The sequence below is a fragment of the Hemiscyllium ocellatum genome, chromosome 13, assembly GCF_020745735.1.
Source record: "Hemiscyllium ocellatum isolate sHemOce1 chromosome 13, sHemOce1.pat.X.cur, whole genome shotgun sequence".
Classification (NCBI taxonomy): Eukaryota; Metazoa; Chordata; class Chondrichthyes; order Orectolobiformes; family Hemiscylliidae; genus Hemiscyllium; species Hemiscyllium ocellatum.
In genome coordinates, this window is record NC_083413.1 from 26,491,387 (window position 1) to 26,510,329 (window position 18,943).

The window sequence follows — 18,943 nt, forward strand, 5'->3', positions numbered from 1 at the left end:
CCTAAACAGCAAGATTCTCAAGCAAGAGTGAGGGCACCCACAGAGAGTGCAGGTCCAGATAAAGCAGTTTATATAAAGGGAGAATGGGACACAGTAGCTTGCACATTGAGATGTGAATGTAAAGGTGATGATGTACAAAATAGTATTTAGGCCATACTAGGTCCTCCACATGAATCCTTTGTGATTCCCCTTCACTTGATTCCACCATCAGTAACTGCGTCTTCAGCTCTCTGGATCCAAAGGTCTGGAACTCCGACCCTCAACCATTCTGCCTCTCTCTCTCTTTCTTTACAATGCTCCTGAAACATTCATCTTCAAACAAGTCTTTTAGTCATTCATCCTAATGCCTAGTGGCTATTTGTGTGGCTTGGTGGTGAATTTTGCTTGATAGTCATTAGGGATAATTTACTAGATTAAAGGCACCACATAAATCAACAATTTTTATTCATTCGTGGGATACAGCCTTCACTGGCTGGACCAGCATTTATTGCCCATCTCTAGTTGTCCTTGAGAAGATACTGGTGGGCTGCAGTCCGCTTAGTGTAGGCACACCCACAACGCTGTTGTATGTCAGTCTGACTGACATTCAGCCCCTGCCTCCTCCCTAAGTTGCACTGTTCGCTGCTCCCAAGTCATGCTTAATTCTATCTCTGACCTACTGCTTTGAAAAATGCAGACAAAAGTTGCCAAAACACTTAGATCAAATTCAATTTGCTTAACAAAATATACACACCCAAGTTGCCTAGGGCTGCTTGTGAGGTGCAGTCAATGGAGTCAGAAAAGGAACCTCAATCACCTCAGCATGAGGGAGGAGTCACGCTTCCAGAGATTTTCAAAACATTTGGAAACCAGGACAGTGACGGTCAGGCATGTTCTAATCTCACCTCCTCAAAAGCTGAGAGATTCAATCAGTACTGCACCTTGAGAGTCATTGATTAAAATCCAGGGATTCAACCACTGGAGCACAAAGCAAACAGCGATGGATAGAGCAGCGAAGGAACGGAATGGATAGCTGTTTCAAAGGGACAGCACAGTCCAAAAATACAATCATTTCTTAGGAAATACACCTGGTTAATCGGCCGATTTGTAACTCCAGGATTGTGCCTCATGTCAGATGGATGTGAAAGTTCCCATTCACAACTTGAGGAACATAATTAGGAACTTGAGTCGGCCATTCTGTTCAGTGAGCCTGTCACTCAAGGTAATCGCAGACAATTGTTGATCTGAACTCCAGTTTTCTGCCATTGAAGAGAGGGCCATTGTCCCCCCAAAGTCCCTCAACCAATGTCACTGAAACAAATGTTCTGCTTATTCATTCAGTTTCTGTTTGTGAGCTTCAGGGTCTCTGTATGTTTCTACATGCACTTTTGAACAAATCATATATTCTCAGATGTTTCCAACATATAAACACAAGTGTTTCTCCTACCAATGTAGATAAATTCACATTTTTCCACATTCCATTCCATTTGCGGTGTCCTTGTCCATTCACTAAAACTGTCTAAATCCTCCTGAAGTCGTTTTACATCTTCTCACAACACACATTTCCCATTTATCTTTGTAGCATGCATAAATTTGGAAATGTTATACTTGGTCTCCAACGCAAAATTATTGATTTATATCGTAAGCAGCTGGGGCCCAAGTACTGATCCATGTGGTGCCCCAGCAATCATCTTGCCAACACAAGAATGACCCATTTATTCCTACTCTCTAGTTTCTGTCTGTCAGCCAATTGTTAATCCATGCCAGTACATTACCTCCTGTCTCATGTGCTTTAAGTTTTACAACCAGCTTCCTGTGGGGAACTTTATCAAAAGCCTTCTGAAAATCTAAATATACTACGACCATCAACTCCCCTTTATCAAATTAAAGCCAAAGAGAAAACAGTGTCCATTCAGCAAGGTAAAGTCAGCAATGGGGAGCCAGGGTTATGAGGAAAGTATTGTAACATTGACACTATTTCCTTTGCAAGATTTTAAAGATTTATACAATGGATATTTGCTTTGATAGAATGAAGTTGAGGGTTCCTTGGATCTGAACTACCACAACATCAGTGAAAGAAGGAAATGGCAAAACATGTCTAAAGAAAAGTTTCTTCAAACATGCGATGGATTGCCTCAGACAGAGAGAGCGAGAGAGAGAGGATGACTTAGAGAACAGGTCTTTTAAAGAAAAACTCCATAAAACTTAAAGGAGAGGGAGATGGTTCAAAAAGAGGCAATGGAGTTAATTAGGAGATTAATATAGGGATAAGAGGAGAGAATGAGGCACTGCGATTAGTCAAAAAGATATAGGAGCAGAATTAGGTCATTTAGCCAAGCAAGTAGTACCACTATTTGATCACAACTGAGAAGTTTTTGAATCCCATTCTCCTGCCCTCTCCCTGTAACATTTGATCACCTTACTTATGAAAAAAAAACCTAACTCTGTCTTAAGTACACAAATTAGTTTGGGAATGCTACAACACTCTGGGGAGACAGTAGGCAGTGCGATTAGCTTGGGTTTTATACAGGGCAATAGGTAGAGTGCAAACTAGTGGAAATAGACTGTGGGGAGAGTGTGGAGCAGTGGATTTAGTTCAGGGAGTGACCCAGGGCTCCTTCATTCGTCACTAGTGGGGCCAATATTTATTGAGTACCCTTCTTGACTTTGAGAAGCTGGTGGTAAGCTGCTTCTTGAACGACAGCAGTACATTTTAGTTGACTGACCCACAATGCTATTAATGAGGAAATTGAAACCGGTTTTGTTGTTAGGCAGATCCATGGAGTTAAAAAGGCACTTGGTCTGAATCCATATGATCAGCTGAACATTTAAAAATAAAATTATTAGATTTTGGTTGCAGTCAGGCTTCCACGTGGCAGGTCAGTGGATCAGATTCAGACGACTGACTGTCTTCCTCTCATTGCTGTGTTCAGAGTTGTTTATTGTAGATCTGGACTATGGTCCAAGAACGCAACTCCCTACTTTCTCAAGGGCAACCAGAAATAGGCAACAAATGCTGACCCCGCCAGTTATGCCTGTATCCTGTGAATGAATAAAATAATGTATATCTGCATCAGCGAACATGTCTAAGCCACTGGTCCACCCAATCTCCTATAACAGAATTCTACTTCTTTATTTGTTGAACATTGTTTTCTTATGAACCATTGCTCACATGACCATTGAACATTACCGTTGTGAAATAAAACAACTCAAACAGATTTAAACTTCAGGAGTTTGTACAATTTGCGGTCCAGCCTTCGGGTGAGGGATCTGGGTCATTTTTGTGTTACATGCAGTTTCAAAGATTCACATTTACTGAAAATTGTGTCACTAGAACTGATCTACACTTTCTGCCCTTCAAAGAGTTGCAGAAACACAGCAAGTGGCCGGAAACCTCTTGCAACCGATAGTGTACAGGATTTTCAGGAAGAGAACTTGTATATGGTTTTATATCCTGAATTGAGTCATTACCAATGACCTCTAGTTATTTTTAGTTTTTGGAGAGAACATCCAGGAAGCGTCACTCAATGTAGCACTTTAAACATCAGAAACCGCACTGCCGTCAAAGAACAGAATAAGCTAAACCTGCCAAACCATACGGCTCAAGACTAACCCGCCCTCAACACTTCTAAAGCCAGCTGATCAGCTCATATCCATTTAACCAGATCTGCTATAACAGGACCCATACCTCTGAGTATCACATCAATCATCCAACCATCCATCCAAGCCGACTAATAAACGGACCCGCAAGCCCTCATGAGGTGCCCTTTTCTTATCTGTGATTTCATCTCTGTGAGCTCTGGTTGAGTATAGCTCACAGTCCTGTAACAGGACACAGCTGGTTATAGAGTTCCTGACATCAGTGAATGAACAGAACATGCTTCAAAGCTGAATCCAAGTGCATTACCCACAAAAAAAATGAAGAAGCTGTAACTCAACTTAAGGACGCCAAGGAGAAAGAAAGGGCTTGCATTCATGTCACACGTCAAGATATGCCAATGCACTTTACAAATTTATCAAAGTGCTATCTCAATTCTAATGTAGGAAACATGGGCAGCCACGTTCAGACCACTAAATCCCACAAAGCAAAGCAATATTTACCACATTATCTGTTTTAATCTTATTGGTTGAGGGATAAATATTGGACAAAGAGTACCATGGGATATTTTACATTGCTAGCACATCCTCTCTTCTGACTCTGACAGTGCAGCACTCCCTCAGTGCTGAAACATGACAATGCAGCACTCCCAAGAAATGCCTCTCCAACAGTGTAGCACTTTCTTAGTATTGATCTTCTGACAATGAGGCACCTCCTCTGTACTGACCCTGTGACAGTAAGGCATTTCATTGGGACTGACCCTCTCACAATTTGGTCTCCCTCAAGATTAGCCCTCTGTTGGTACAGAACTCCATCAGTTACTGACCCTCTGACGGTGCTGTGTGTGACATATTTCTCATTGCTAATCACAGAAATTTGCTGGGTATTTAATATATTTTTTGTCCACGTTGGAGTGACACAGATTTGATATAAATAATAAAGATTTGTTTTGATGATTTGCAGGAAAGGCTGTGTTGAGTTGTTTGCAATTGTTTTTGGAACATGATTCATTTTTTGCAATGTCTTCCATGTGTCGACATGTTGTCCTTGAGGGGATTCCTCCAGAAAGGAGGACATCTATCGCCAGCAACGCATTAGCAAGCTGGAATCTCCAGCTCTTTAATTGAAGGCAATGAGTCTCACTGACTTTAGATCACTGGAACAAAAGGAATAAATGGCCTGTGCTGACACCATGATTACCACTTGGCAGTGTCCCAATGCCTCAAGAGCTGAAATTCCTTTTTAACCGAAGAAATTCTCACAGAAGTAATGAGCTCAATTTAAAATGAGCATTTCTATCCTGTTTATTTTCTGAGGGCACAATGAACTCCCAGCCTCAACTGTCAGTATGTTTCTCCATAGCTTCACTTCCCTGAAAACATAAACCATTTAATTCATTTCATATCATCCTCATGCAGTTGTTAAGGTGACCGTGAATTACTTCTCCATCTAGTGACCTGATTACAGTAATTAAGGGATAGTTTTGCACCCAGCATCTTGCCTCAGAGCCAACACAAACACATGTAATCAACCCTCATATTGACTAAGCACGGTGAATAGCTGTGAAATGGGCATGCAGTACACAACACTACACTACCTGACAGCTGCACACTCTTATATAAACAGTATCTGAACTCGTTTCACCTTGTACTGACATCTCAGAATGAGCATTAATGCTAACAGACTGAGGATATCTTGGCGAGGTTTCAGGAAAACACTTTCAGCTCAAGCAAACAGTGCATTCAATTTATTAAATATCTTTCGGATATGGAATTAAACAGAGAACTTGCCTGCCCTCTCGGCTGGATGTAAAAGATCCCACAGGCATAATTGCAAAGAAGAGCTGGAGTGTTCTCCCTTACTCCAGAACTGGTGTTGGTTGAGGGAAAAACATGATTGAAAGCAGATTGTCTGGTCATGTTTACATTGTTGCTGCTGGGATTTTGCGGTGAGCAAAATGTCTGCCACACTTGCTCCTCATTATTGGGATCATCCCACTAGGGAAATGCAAGCGTTATTCATCCAAATGCTCAAAATGTTCAAAAAGTGCCCCCTTGTATGTTGGGTTCAAATGTACAAAATAAATTGTGATTAATTGCAGAACTGGAGAGCCAGTCTCCCTGTGCAGATTTAAAGTATTAGTTGCACTGTTTACATGTAAATAGACAATGCACTACTGTGATCTGTGTCAGACAACTTGCAGTACTCTTAACACCCAGAAACATGAATATAAGCCAACATTGCTGAGCAACCATGCTATAATTAGTTCACTCTTTGTTAGATGATATCTACCATTATTTGATCCAACAATCTAAAGAGTGATCGATAAAGGAGTAAACTCAAGATCATTTAGAATCGTCATTGTTCCAATGTGTATGAGAAAGTGTGGGAAACATGATATAATGTTACAGGACTGGTAATCCAAATACCACCAAAGGAAATTTAAATGCAATTAATTAAAGAGAAGAGACATTTTATTGAATGTTTTTGTCTTGCAAACATCAGGACAAATGCAAGAAACCCAAATTTCAAAGGCAGCAACAATTCTACTGCATGAAAAAGATGGTTTGCTATGACACAAATGAGCAATGTATGTCCGACTTGACAACTCATATCAAATATTCCTTAAGCTGTATGCATTAGGAAGAGTACTGACCATACTCAACCATCCCTTGCTTGCAAAATTTGGGACTTCATGTCTAATGTTAAAGATGTGATCCCACAATCAGGCTGAACAATCCCAAATGTGTCAAGAGTCATGCCGACAGATGATTATTGGAGATTATCAATCACGCTTAGACTATTGTTCATTTACATTTGCTAAAAGTACATATAATCCTACACAGAGAGCTATTAGATATGAGCTGAAAAAAAAACATAACTGTACCTTTAATTAATGAAACAAAATCACGTGGGATTTTAGAGCCATTGTACATTCACAACACCTTAACTAATTCAAGTTAATTTACCAACCAGTCAACACCTTTTTCATGCAATGCAAGTTCTTGCTCCCTATGAAATTTGGCATTTTTGCATCTATCCTGATGAGCGCAAGACAAAAAGCTACACCAATATGTCTTTATCAAACAATACTAAAGCATTATTCCATGAGGCGATTAGTCGAGTAGAGCGAGAACAAAAATCTCAGTAACAATGACTACAGATACATTTTGACAAAAATCCATCTATTCAATAATAGCCTTAGGGTTGAAAACCTGTCATTCTTATCTCGTCAGACCTACACTCCAGACAAAAAGCAATAAAGAAAAGTTAAGGTCAATTCAATTGAGCAACCTCTTAAAAAAAAGAGAAAGATGAAAGAAGCTTGAGGAAAAGATGGCAAGCGGTAGGGAGGAAGGACAGCAGAATGTAGAGAGAGAGAAAAAAACAAAACAATATACAAGCAGTTAAAAATGCAGTGAAAAATCCAAAGATGCTTCTCAGGAATACGATCCAACAAAATTTGGCACTGAATTGTTGGGAAGCTGTTAGCACAGGTAACTACAAAATGTGCTTAAAGACAGGGTGACCAACCCTTACAAACTAAACAAAGGGACACTGACAATAGGACCAGTGAGGTGAGGGGAAAACTGGTGGCCAGGTAGCAAGTGATGGTGGGAGATTGGTAATTATACTTCACAATAGAGGGAGATCCTGAGAGAATATTAGTGCTGTGGGGCTGGAGGAGACTACAAAGGCAGGGAAGAATGAGGTTATGGATGGATTTAAAAACAAGGAAGAGACTTTTAAATGTGATTATCTTGGGAATCAGCTGCCAATGTGTCAGAACAGCAGGAGATGAGACAGAGGAAAGTGTACAAGGGACAACATATCTTTCCAATGTTAGTATAAACTGTAACGAAAGTCTGACACTGCTATAGAGCTGAACTGTCAGGAGAGTTTTGCAACTTGTAAAAATCAAGTGGTGAACATTTTTAACTCTGCAACACTTTGATAATGGATAGCATTACAGCTGTACTGTGGAAGGATATTCCCAAAAATACATCCAGGGAAGTTATTTGGGTTGAACTGAGAAATAAGGAAGAGATGATCACCTTATTGGCATTGTATGATAGACCCCTAATAATCAGAGGGGAAATTGAGAAACAGATTTGTAAGGAGATCTCAGTTTTCTGTAAGAATAATAAGGCAGTTCTGGTAGGGAATTTTAACTTTCTAAACACAGACTACGACTGCCATTGCATTGAGGGTTTAGATGGAGAGGAATTTGTTAAGACCATAAGACATAGGAGTGGAAGTAAGGCCATTCGGCCCATCGAGTCCACTCCGCCATTCAATCATGGCTGATGGGCATTTCAACTCCACTTACCAGCGTTCTCCCCGTAGCCCTTAATTCCTTGTGACATCAAGAATTTATCAATATCTGCCTTGAAGACATTTAGCGTCCTGGCCTCCACTGCACTCCGCGGCAATGAATTCCACAGGCCCACCACTCTCTGGCTGAAGAAATGTCTCCGCATTTCTGTTCTGAATTGACCCCCTCTAATTCTAAGGCTGTGTCCACGGGTCCTAGTCTCCTCACCTAATGGAAACAATTTCCTAGCGTCCACCCTTTCCAAGCCATGTATTATCTTGTACATCTCTATTAAGTCTCCCCTCAATCTTCTAAACTCCAATGAATATAATCCCAGGATCCTCAGCCATTCCTCGTATGTTAGACCAACCATTCCAGGGATCATCCGTGTGAATCTCCGCTGGACACGTTCCAGTGCCAGTATGTCCTTCCTGAGGTGTGGGGACCAAAACTGGACACAGTATTCCAAATGGGGCCTCACCAGAGCTTTATAAAGTCTCAGTAGCACATCTCTGCTTTTATATTCCAACCCTCTTGAGATAAGTGACAACATTGCATTCGCTTTCTTAATCACGGACTCAATCTGCATGTTTACCTTTAGAGAATCCTCAACTAGCACTCCCAGATCCCTTTGTACTTTGGCTTTACTAATTTTCTCACCATTTAGAAAGTAGTCCATGCTTTTATTCTTTTTGCCAAAGTGCAAGACCTCGCACTTGCTCACGTTGAATTCCATCAGCCATTTCCTGGACCACTCTCCCAAACTGTCTAGATCCTTCTGCAGCCTCCCCACTTCCTCAGTACTACCTGCCGGTCCACCTAACTTCGTATCATCTGCATACTTCGCTAGAATGCCCCCAGCCCCTTCATCCAAATCATTAATATATAATGCGAATAGCTGTGGCCCCAACACTGAACTCTGCGGGACACCGCTCGTCACCAACTGCCATTTCGAAAACTTTTATCCCAACTCTCTGCCTTCTGTTAGACAGCCAATCCTCAATCCATCCCAGCAGCTCACCTCGAACACCATGGGCTCTCACCTTGCTCAGCAGCCTCCCGTGTGACACCTTATCAAAGGCCTTTTGAAAGTCTAGATAGACCACATCCACTGGGTTTCTCTGGTCTAACCTACTTGTCACCTCTTCAAAGAATTCCAACAGGTTTGTCAGGCATGACCTCCCCTTACTAAATCCATGTTGACTTGTTCTAATCAGACTCTGCTCTTCTAAGAATTTAGAAACCTCATCCTTAATGATAGATTCTAGAATTTTACCAACAACCGAGGTTAGGCTAATTGGCCTATAATTTTCCATCTTTTGTCTTGATCCTTTCTTGAACAAGGGGGTTACAACAGCCATCTTCCAATCATCCGGGACCTTTCCTGACTCCAGTGACTCTTGAAAGATCTCAACCAATGCCTCCGCTATTTCCTCAGCCACCTCTCTCAGAACTCTAGGGTGTATCCCATCGGGGCCAGGAGATTTATCAATTTTAAGACTTTTTAACTTTTCTAGCACTATCTCTTTTGTAATGGCAACCATACTCAACTCAGCCCCCGACTCTCGTTAATTGTTGGGATATTACTCATGTCTTCCACTGTGAAAACCGGCGCAAAGTACTTGTTAAGTTCTCCTGCTATTTCCTTATCTCCCATCACTAGGTTTCCTGCATCAGTTTGAAGTGGCCCAATGTCTACTTTTGCCTGTTGTTTGTTTCTTATGTACTGAAAAAAACTTTTACTATCATTTCTAATATTACTGGCTAGCCTACCTTCATATTTGATCCTCTCATTTCTTATTACTCTCTTTGTTATCCTCTGTTTGTTTTTGTAGCCTTCCCAATCTTCTGATTTCCCACTGTTCTTGGCCACTTTATAGGATCTCTCTTTTTCTTTAATACATTTCCTGACTTCCTTTGTCAGCCATGGTTGTCTAATCCCTCCCCGGATAATCTTTCTTTTCTTGGGGATGAACCTCTGTATAGTGTCCTCAATTATGCCCACAAACTCCTGCCATTTTTGCTCTACTGTCTTCCCGGTTAGCCTCTGCTTCCAGTCTATTTTTGTCAGTTCCTCTCTCATGCCCTCATAATTACCTTTATTTAACTGTAACACCATTACATCCGATTTTGCCTTCTCTTTTTCAAACTCCAGACTGAACTCTACCATATTATGATCGCTACTTCCTAAGGTTCCCTTACTATAAGATCTTTTATAGAGTCTGGTTCATTGCAAAGCACTAGGTCCAGAATAGCCTGCTCCCTTGTGGGCTCCATGACAAGCTGTTCCAAAAAGCCATCCTGCAAGCATTCCATGAATTCCCTTTCTTTGGATCCACTAGCAACATTATTTACCCAGTCCACCTGCATATTGAAGTCTCCCATGATCAATGTGACCTCCCATGATTAAGTGTGTACAAGAAAATGTTTTGATTTAATATGCAGATGTACCTACTCGAAGAGGTGCAAAACTTGACCTACTCTTGGGAAATGAGGCAGGGCAGGTGACTGAGGTGTCAGTGGGGAAGCAGTTTGAGGCCAGCGACCACAATTCTATTAGTTTAAAATAGTGGTGGAACAGGATAGACCAGATCTAAAAGTTGGAGTTCTAAATTGGAGGTAGGCTAATTTTGATGGTATTAGACAAGAACGTTCAAAAGCTGATTGGGGGCAGATGTTCACAGGTAAGGGGACGGTTGGAAAATGGGAAGCCTTCAGAAATGAGATTACGAGAGTCCAGAGAAGGTATAAAGCTGTTAGGGTAAAAGGGAAGGCTGGTAGGTATAGGGAATGCTGGATGACTGAAGAAATTGAGGGTTTGGTTAAGAAAAAAAGGAAGCATATGTCAGGCATAGACAGGATAGATCAAATGAATCCTTAGAAGAGTATAAAGGCAGTAGAAGTATACTTAAGAGGGAAGTCAGGAGAGCAAAAAGGGGACATGAGATAGCTTTGGCAAATAGAGTTAAGGAGGATCCAAAGGGTTTTTACAAATACATTAAGGACAAAAGGGTAACTAGGGAGAGAACAGGGCCCCTCAGAGATCAGCAAGTCAGCCTTTGTGTGGAGCTGCAGGAGATGAGGGAGATACTAAATGAATATTTTGCATCAGTGCTTACTGTGGAAAGGGATATTGAAGATATAGAATGTAGGGAAGTCGATTGTGACATCTTGAAAAATGTCTTTATTACAGAGGAGGAAGATCTGGATATCTTGAAACACATAACAGTGGATAAACCCCCAGCACCTGATCAGGTCTACCCTAGAACTGTGTCAGAAGCTCGGGAAGTGATTGCTGGGCCCCTTGCTGCGATATTTGTATCATCGACAGTCACAGGTGAGATGCCGGAAGAGTGGAGGTTGGCTAACGTGGTGCCGATATTTAAGAAAGGTGGTAAGGACAAGCCAGGGAACTATAGACCAGTGAGCCTGACGTCGGTAGTGGGCAAGTTGTTGGAGGGAATCCTGAGAGACAGGATGTACATGTATTCGGAAAGGCAAGGATTGATTAGGGATTGTCAACATGACTTTATGCATGGGAAATCGTGTCTCACAAACTTGATTGAATTTTTTGAAGAAGTAACAAAGAGGATTGATGAGGACAGAGAGGTGGTAGTGATGTATATGGACTTCAGAAGGTGTTTGACAAGGTTTCCTATGGAAGGCTGGTTAGCAGAGTTAGATCTCATGAAATACAGGGAAAACAAGTCATTTGGATACAGAACTGGCTCAAAGGTAGAAGACAGAGGGTGATGGAGGAGGGCTGGTTTTCAGACTGGAGGTCTGTGACCAGTGGAGTGCCACAAGGATCAGTGCGGGGTCCTCTACTTTTCATCATTTATATAAATGACTTGGATGTGAGCTTAAGAGGTATAATTAGTAAGTTTGCAGATGACACCAAAATTGGAAGTGTAGTGGACAGCAAAGAATATTACCTCAAATTACAACAGGATCTTGATAAGATGGGCCAATGGGCTGAGAAGTGGCAGATGGAATTTAATTTAGATAAGTGTGAGGTGCTGCATTTTGGGAAAGCAAATCTTAGCAGAACTTACACACTTCATGGTAAGGTTCTCGGGAGTGTTGCTGAACAAAGAGACCTTGGAATGCAGGTTTATAGCTCCTTGGAAGTGGAGTTGCAGGTAGATAGGATAGTGAAGAAGGTGTATGGTATGCTTTGCTTTATTGGTCAGAGTATTGAGTACAGGAGTTGGGAGGTCATATTTTGGCTGTATGGGACATTGGTTAGGTTTTGGAATATTGCATGCAAATCTGGTCTCCTTCCTATTGGAAGGACGATGTGAAACTTGAAAGGGTTCAGAAAATATTTACAAGGATGTTGCCAGGGTTGGAGGATTTGAGTTGTAGAGAGAGGTTGAATTGGCTGGGGCTGTTTTCGCTGGAGCATCAGAGACTGATGGGTGACCTCAAGGAAGAATGCCTAAAATAACAGGGAAAAGTCAGTGAAATGGTACTGAGCAAATTGCTACTTCAGAGTGCGAGGAAACATGGAGTTACTCACATCAAAATGGCAGGCACATTATTACTAAAGCACAGACAGACAGATGGTGAGTCATAGAGCACAAACATATACAAAAATAGAAGGGATGTTTATAAAATCATGAGAGGCATGAATATGATAAATAGACAAAGTTTCTTCTCTGGGGTGGGGGAGTCCCGAACCAGAGGGCATAGGTTTGGGGTGAGGGGGAAAGATATTAAAAAAAACTTAAGGGGCAACTTTGTCACTCAGAGGGTGGTACATGTATGGAACGAGCTGCCAGAAGAAATGGTGGAGGGAGGTACAATTGCAGCATTTAAAAGGCATCTGGATGGGTAAATGAAGAGGAAGGATTTGGAGGGATATCAGCCGGGTGCTGGCAGATGGAACTCGATTGGGTTCGGATATCTGGTCGGCATGGACGGGTTGGACCGAAGGGTCTATTTCCATGCTGTACATCTCTATGACTCAATGACTCTACAATGTTACTGTTTGAGAAGTACAGTCAATCAGAAAACCTTTCTTTTCTCTGTCATTTGTTAAAGTTAAGTGTGCATACATGCAAATAATTGTTTTCGGGGAATTACAAACCTGGTGTGAATTGCTTTTGTCCTGAAGTGCTGTCAGTCATGAAAATTGGTCTTTGCGGTGGTATTTACACATTTTATGATGACCTCTGGAGCCAAGGGGTATAATTACAGCAAACCTTTTCCAGTTTAGTAGTGACCCAAGAGAGAAAGGAAGAAAGAAAGAGACAGGTGGAGCAAAATTAATAAAATTTACACAGCATAGAAAATGGGAGAGAAGACAAGATGTTACCAAAGAGATGTGGAGCAGCAGATAGACAAAGATGATGAGATTCAGATGGTGAGATGAAGAAAAGGAAGGATCAAGAGAAGAGGATGGAACATAAAAGAAGGGGTGAAAAGGGGAGAAGGAGAGAAATTCAAAGGCAAAGTGGAAGAGTGACGATGGACAGAGAAATTGTCCAATCATCCAAGACAGAGGAATTTTTCAGAGAGGGAAAGAATTGGGGCAATGATGATGTTTGATTACATCAGGAAATTCTATAGGGCTCTTCATTGATATAAGTGATGTATAATGATTGGGGAAGTTGGTGAAACAATGGTGAGAGGGGATTTGCTAGATTTATTCAGAATCTTGAGAGATTTGGGACGGCATACTTGGGAGAAACTCTTCACATCATTGGAATCAACAATAACAAGACAGGGAACTAATTTAAGGTCATTTATAAAGCAATGACGACACAAGGAAAAGCTGTTCACACATGGCAAGTGGTTAGCATCTGGAATGCACTGTGGTAATGGAGGTGGTGGCACAGTGGCAATGTCAGTAGCCTAGCAATTCAGAAACCCGGAGTAATGTTCAGAGGACAAGGTTTCAAATTCCGCCATGAGTGACTATTGTATAAACCATCTGGTTCACTGACTTCCTTCAAGGAAGAAAATCTGCCAACTTTACCTGGCCCAGCCTGCATGTGACTCCAGAACAACTGTCATGTGCTTCCCTAATAACTGCCCTCTGAATAATTAGAGATGGGCAAGAGACCGTTAGTCTAACCATTAACACCCACATGCCCAAAACAAACAGAAAAAAAGACGGGTTTAATCCTGGCTTACATGAGTGAAATTAATCTAGAAGGGAAGAATGCCTAAAATAATAGGGAAAGTCAGGGAAATGGTACTGAGCAAATTGCTACTTCAGAGTGCGAGGAAACATGGAGTTACTCACATCAAAATGGCAGGCACATTGTTACTAAAGCACAGACAGACAGATGGTGAGTCACAGGGCACAAACATACACAAAAAATAAAAGAGAGATTTAGTGATAGATTTACATCTAGAGAGTGGAAAAGACAAAGACAGAGATAAGAAGAGTCACGCATAACCACAGTTCGAAGTGTGCAGTATAAAACTGACACATCTCAAACCGAACAAGACTGGATGCTCTGATGGCTATATCTTTGAAAGCTGAAAGGCATCAAAAAGGAGACACCAAAACCACAACATTTCAAACATCCTTTCACAGGCTTCCTAGGTATTTGCTTATGCAGCCAATGATTGCATGAATTAGGTTGACAGTCTTCTCCAGTAAAAGGAACTTCACACCCAAGCCAAGATAGACAGCACAGATAAGCTGAAATGAAAACCAAGTATATAGCCATCAGAGCCTACTGTGATTTACAAAACAGACACCATTAAAAGAGTTAATTATCCTGCACTCAGCATCTTATACATGCACTCGCTCCAACTTTGACTCTCAGTAGTAACAGTATTTACCACTTACAAGATGCACTGCAGAATTCACCAAGGCTCCTTAGCAGTGACTTTCAAATCACGAAAAAGACAAGGCAGAAGATACATGGAAACATCACCACCACCTGTACGTTCACCTCCAAGCCTCTCAACAAACATATCTGGAAAAATGTCACCATTCTTTCAGTGCCACTAGGTCAAAATCCTAGAACTTCCTTCCTAACAGCAAACCTACAAAAAAAAGATTGCAGGCAGCTCAATACCACCTTTCCAAGAGCTACTAGGGATAGGCAATAAATTCTGGTGCAGCCAATGATTTTCATAGCAAAGAATGAAGAAACATATTACACCTAACTTGCAGCGACACCAGGTTTGTACGTCATACATGCATTTTTATAGTAGATTTGAATTCTGTTCAACTTACTTTCAGTTGCCACCTGTCCCAGGGGCTGTCCATTCTGTTTGTAGGGATTAAACTTGGGTTTTGGAGCCACCACAGGTGCAAATTTCTTTGGAGTTTGTTGAGTAGATACAGAGATACTGGGTGTGGCAATCGATGCCATGGTTTCCATTCGAGCTGGTACATGCCCAGAGTCATCAGTCTGCCATGGGGTCAGCCAAGTTGGGTTGGACATTATTTACCAATCTAAAACAAAGCAGATTGAAGAGATTATTCACTGTGAGGAAAGCTTGAATCTCAATTTGAAGCACATGCGGCATCAAACAGGTTACAGCAACATCACTTCTTCCTATGAATAGGCCAGGCCATTCAGTCCATTTAACATGATCCAGCGCCCTAAACCTATTAACATGTCACATCAAAGCTTCCTAAGGGTGTCAGCTGTGTGAGTCACAAATTTTCACAGTGAACACTGTTAGCACAGAACTCCATGGTGACATGCCAGTGTATTGTCAGATGCACAGTTTTTCAGATGAGGTCTTACACTGTGTCTCCAGCTATTTGTTTAGGTGAACATAAAGGAACTCAGAATACAACTTCAAAGAAAAGTAGGGGAGTTCTCCTGGGGTCCTGGCAATATTTATCCTCCAATCAATATCATGAAAAAGAATTATTTGTCATTATCATGTAGGCATTTGTGGGAGTTTGCTATGTACATTTTGCCTTCTGTGACAGTAAGACTGTAAAGCACTCTCAGATGGCCAGTGGATATCCAAGGTGCAATATAAATGCAAGCCCTTCTTTTCTCCAGGAGCACTAACCTCATTCACTCAACCAGAATCCAACACTTTTGTATGAACCACTTTCCAGCTCTAACATTGACCTTCAGCTCACTGCCAGATCCCTGTCAAAATGCAGTCTTCCAGATTTATTTTTTCAATCCCTTTTAGTTACTTTTATATCTGACAGTTGAGTTCTCTGTCTCTTTTATTAATGTCTCTATATCAATATCTTTTCTTTAAACCAGTCGACTATGTTGCCAAATTCATCTGTAATTCCATTTACAAATTTACTGATGACACCGCCGTTGTAGGTCGGATTTCAAACAACCATGAGACAGTCCAGGAAGAAGACAGACAGCTTAGTGGCATGGTGTAAAGACAACAGTCTCTCCCTCAAAGTCAGCAAAATGAAGGAGCTGGCCATTGACTTCAGGAAGCAGAGTGGAGGATACGCCCGTCTGTATCAACGGTGCTGAGACGAAGGTGATCGAGAGTTCCAAGTTCTTAAGGGTAAGTCACAGAATCATAGAATCCCTACAGTGCGGAAACAGGCCCTTCGGCCAAACAAATCCACACTGACCCGCTGAAGAGTATCCCACCCAAACCCATTTCCTTACCCTATTACTCTACATTTACTCCTGACTAATGCACCTAACCTACACATCCCTGAACACTATGGGCAATTTAGCATGGCCAATTCACTTAACTTGCACATCTTTAGACTGGGGAAGAAAACCAGAGCACACGGCAGAAACCTATGCAGACACAGGGAGAATGTGTAAAGCCCACACAGTCACCTGAGGCTGGAATCGAACCTGGGTCCCTGGCGCTGTGAAGCAGCAGTGCTAACCATTGAACTACCATGCCACCATATTGATAAATATCACTAATGACCTATTCTGGTCCATCCTCATCAATACTACAGTCAAGAAAGCAGACCAACGACTCTACTTTCTCAGAAGGCTAAGGAAGTTCTGCATGTCCACATTGACTCTTATTAACTTTTATAAATGCACCACAGAAACCATTCTATCTGGATGCATCATAGTTTGGTATGGCAACCGGTCTGCCCAAGACCGCAAGAAATTACACAGAGTTGTGAACACGGCCCAGCCCATCATGCAAACTATCAACTCTGTCCATGCCTCCCGTTGCCTCAGGAAAGCAGTCAACATAATCAAAGATCCCTCCCACCCTGTTATACTTTCTTCCACCCTCTTCCACCCTCTTCCATCAGGCAGAAGATACAAAAGTTTGAAAACACATACCAACAGATTCAAGAACAGCTTCTTCCCTGCTGTTATCAAACTTATGAATCAACCTCTCATATATTAGAGTTGATTTTTTTCTGCACTTTCTCAGCACTTGTAACACTACATTCTGAATTCCAATGTACCCAGATATACTTATGGAAGGTATGATTTGTCTGGTTAGCACACAAAACAATACTTTTCACTGTATCTCAGTACACGTGACAATAATAAATCAAATCAAATCAAATCAAATCAAATTGATGGAAGGACATGTTGGAGGTAAGGTTTTAAGCAGAGAAGTATGAAGTGATTTATATTGATAGGAAAAGCAGGGAAAGACAATATAAATAAAGGCTACAATTTGACATATCAAAGGGGCCTGGGTGTATGTTAACATGGATTATGAAGGGTGGCAGGACAGATTAAGAAGTCATCTGGGATCTTCAGCTTTATACAAAAAGGTATAGAATACAGGCACAAAACCATATATAACACTGGTTCAGCCTCAACTTGAACATTGCTATTCTCAGCCCCACGTGAGGAAGGATTTAAATTATCAGCGAGAGCAGAAAACAATCAAGTATAGCTCAACAGATGAGAAATGTCAGTGATGAGGATAAACTGGAGAATTTGAGACTGTGGAGAAATTGGAGAAGAGAAGGCTGAGAGGTGATTTGGTCAAGGTGTTCAAAATCATGAGGAGTCTGGACAGACTCGATAAGGAGGAACAGTTCCTATTGGTGGTGGTATCAAAGGTGGGAGAACACTGACTAAGACTAATTGGCAAAAGAATCAACAGGAAAATGAGAGAAAACCTTTTTCTTCACAGTTAGTAGTTAGGGTCTAGAATGTGCTGCTTGAAAGGGTAGCAGGGAAGTGGTATGAGATGAGTTTCAGCCTCCCCAGACAAACAGCTTCCACTTGCTCTGTGCTTTTACATGCCACATTGTCTTTCTCTCATTCTAACTGTCTGCCTATCATGAAAGATATAAGCATAGGGTCTGGGATAGAGGTCTGTTAACATAGTGAATCCAACTCGTGATAGCCTTTCACCCACTGATAAACTAAAATCTACTTACTTTCACCTTAAAAATATTCAAAACTCTGCTTTCAGCAGAAGAGTTCCAATGATTCACAACCCTTGCTTTAACTCTGTATTAAATGGGTGACCCCCGATTTTTAAGCATCAGTACCTAGCTCTGACTTCTCCCAGAAGGGGAAACACCCTCTCTCACATCTAATATCTCAGGATTTTCTATGTTTCAATCAAGTTGGCACTGACTCTTCTACACTTCAGCAGTTAGAGGTCTAGCCTGTCCAACTTTTCCTCATAAGACAACTCTCTCAATTCAGGAATTAATTTAGTCGACCTGAGTTGAAACATTATTAATGTATTTTCATCATTCTCTTACAGAAAATTATGAATACTGTACTCAGAACTCCAGCTGCGGTCTTAGTAGTGCCTTGTATAACTTTACTATTTTTGTATTCAAACCACTCAAATAAATAACATTCTATTAATTTTTCTATTTACTTGCTGTATTTGCATACTAACCTTTTTTTGATTCATGCACAACAGCTCCCAGGTCCATTTTCCAAGCTTTGCAATATCTCACTATTTAGGCAATCTTTTGTTATTCTTCCTGCCAATATGGACAATTTCACATTTTCCTACTGTACTCTCCATTTTCTTTTCATAGATCTCTTATGCCAATCTCTTCACCGTGGGCAGCACGGTGGCACAGTGGTTAGCACTGCTGCCTCACAGCACCAGAGAACCGGGTTCAGTTCCCGACTCAGGCGACTGACTGTGTGGAGTTTGCACGTTCTCCCCGTGTC

At 41.4% G+C, this 18,943-nt stretch overlaps 1 protein-coding gene across 9 annotated transcripts in view; it reads right to left on the reverse strand.

Moving 5' to 3' along the window:
* The window catches only part of lpp (LIM domain containing preferred translocation partner in lipoma), a 401,787-nt gene that overhangs the window by 249,841 nt on the left and 133,003 nt on the right, over positions 1-18,943 (reverse strand). For all 9 annotated transcript variants that reach the window (XM_060834656.1, XM_060834661.1, XM_060834662.1 and 6 more), the window contains one exon: positions 15,094-15,315. In XM_060834656.1, the coding sequence (XP_060690639.1) occupies positions 15,094-15,304 (211 nt within the window). In that variant the 5' untranslated portion in view covers positions 15,305-15,315. The remainder of the gene's footprint in view (positions 1-15,093; positions 15,316-18,943) is intronic.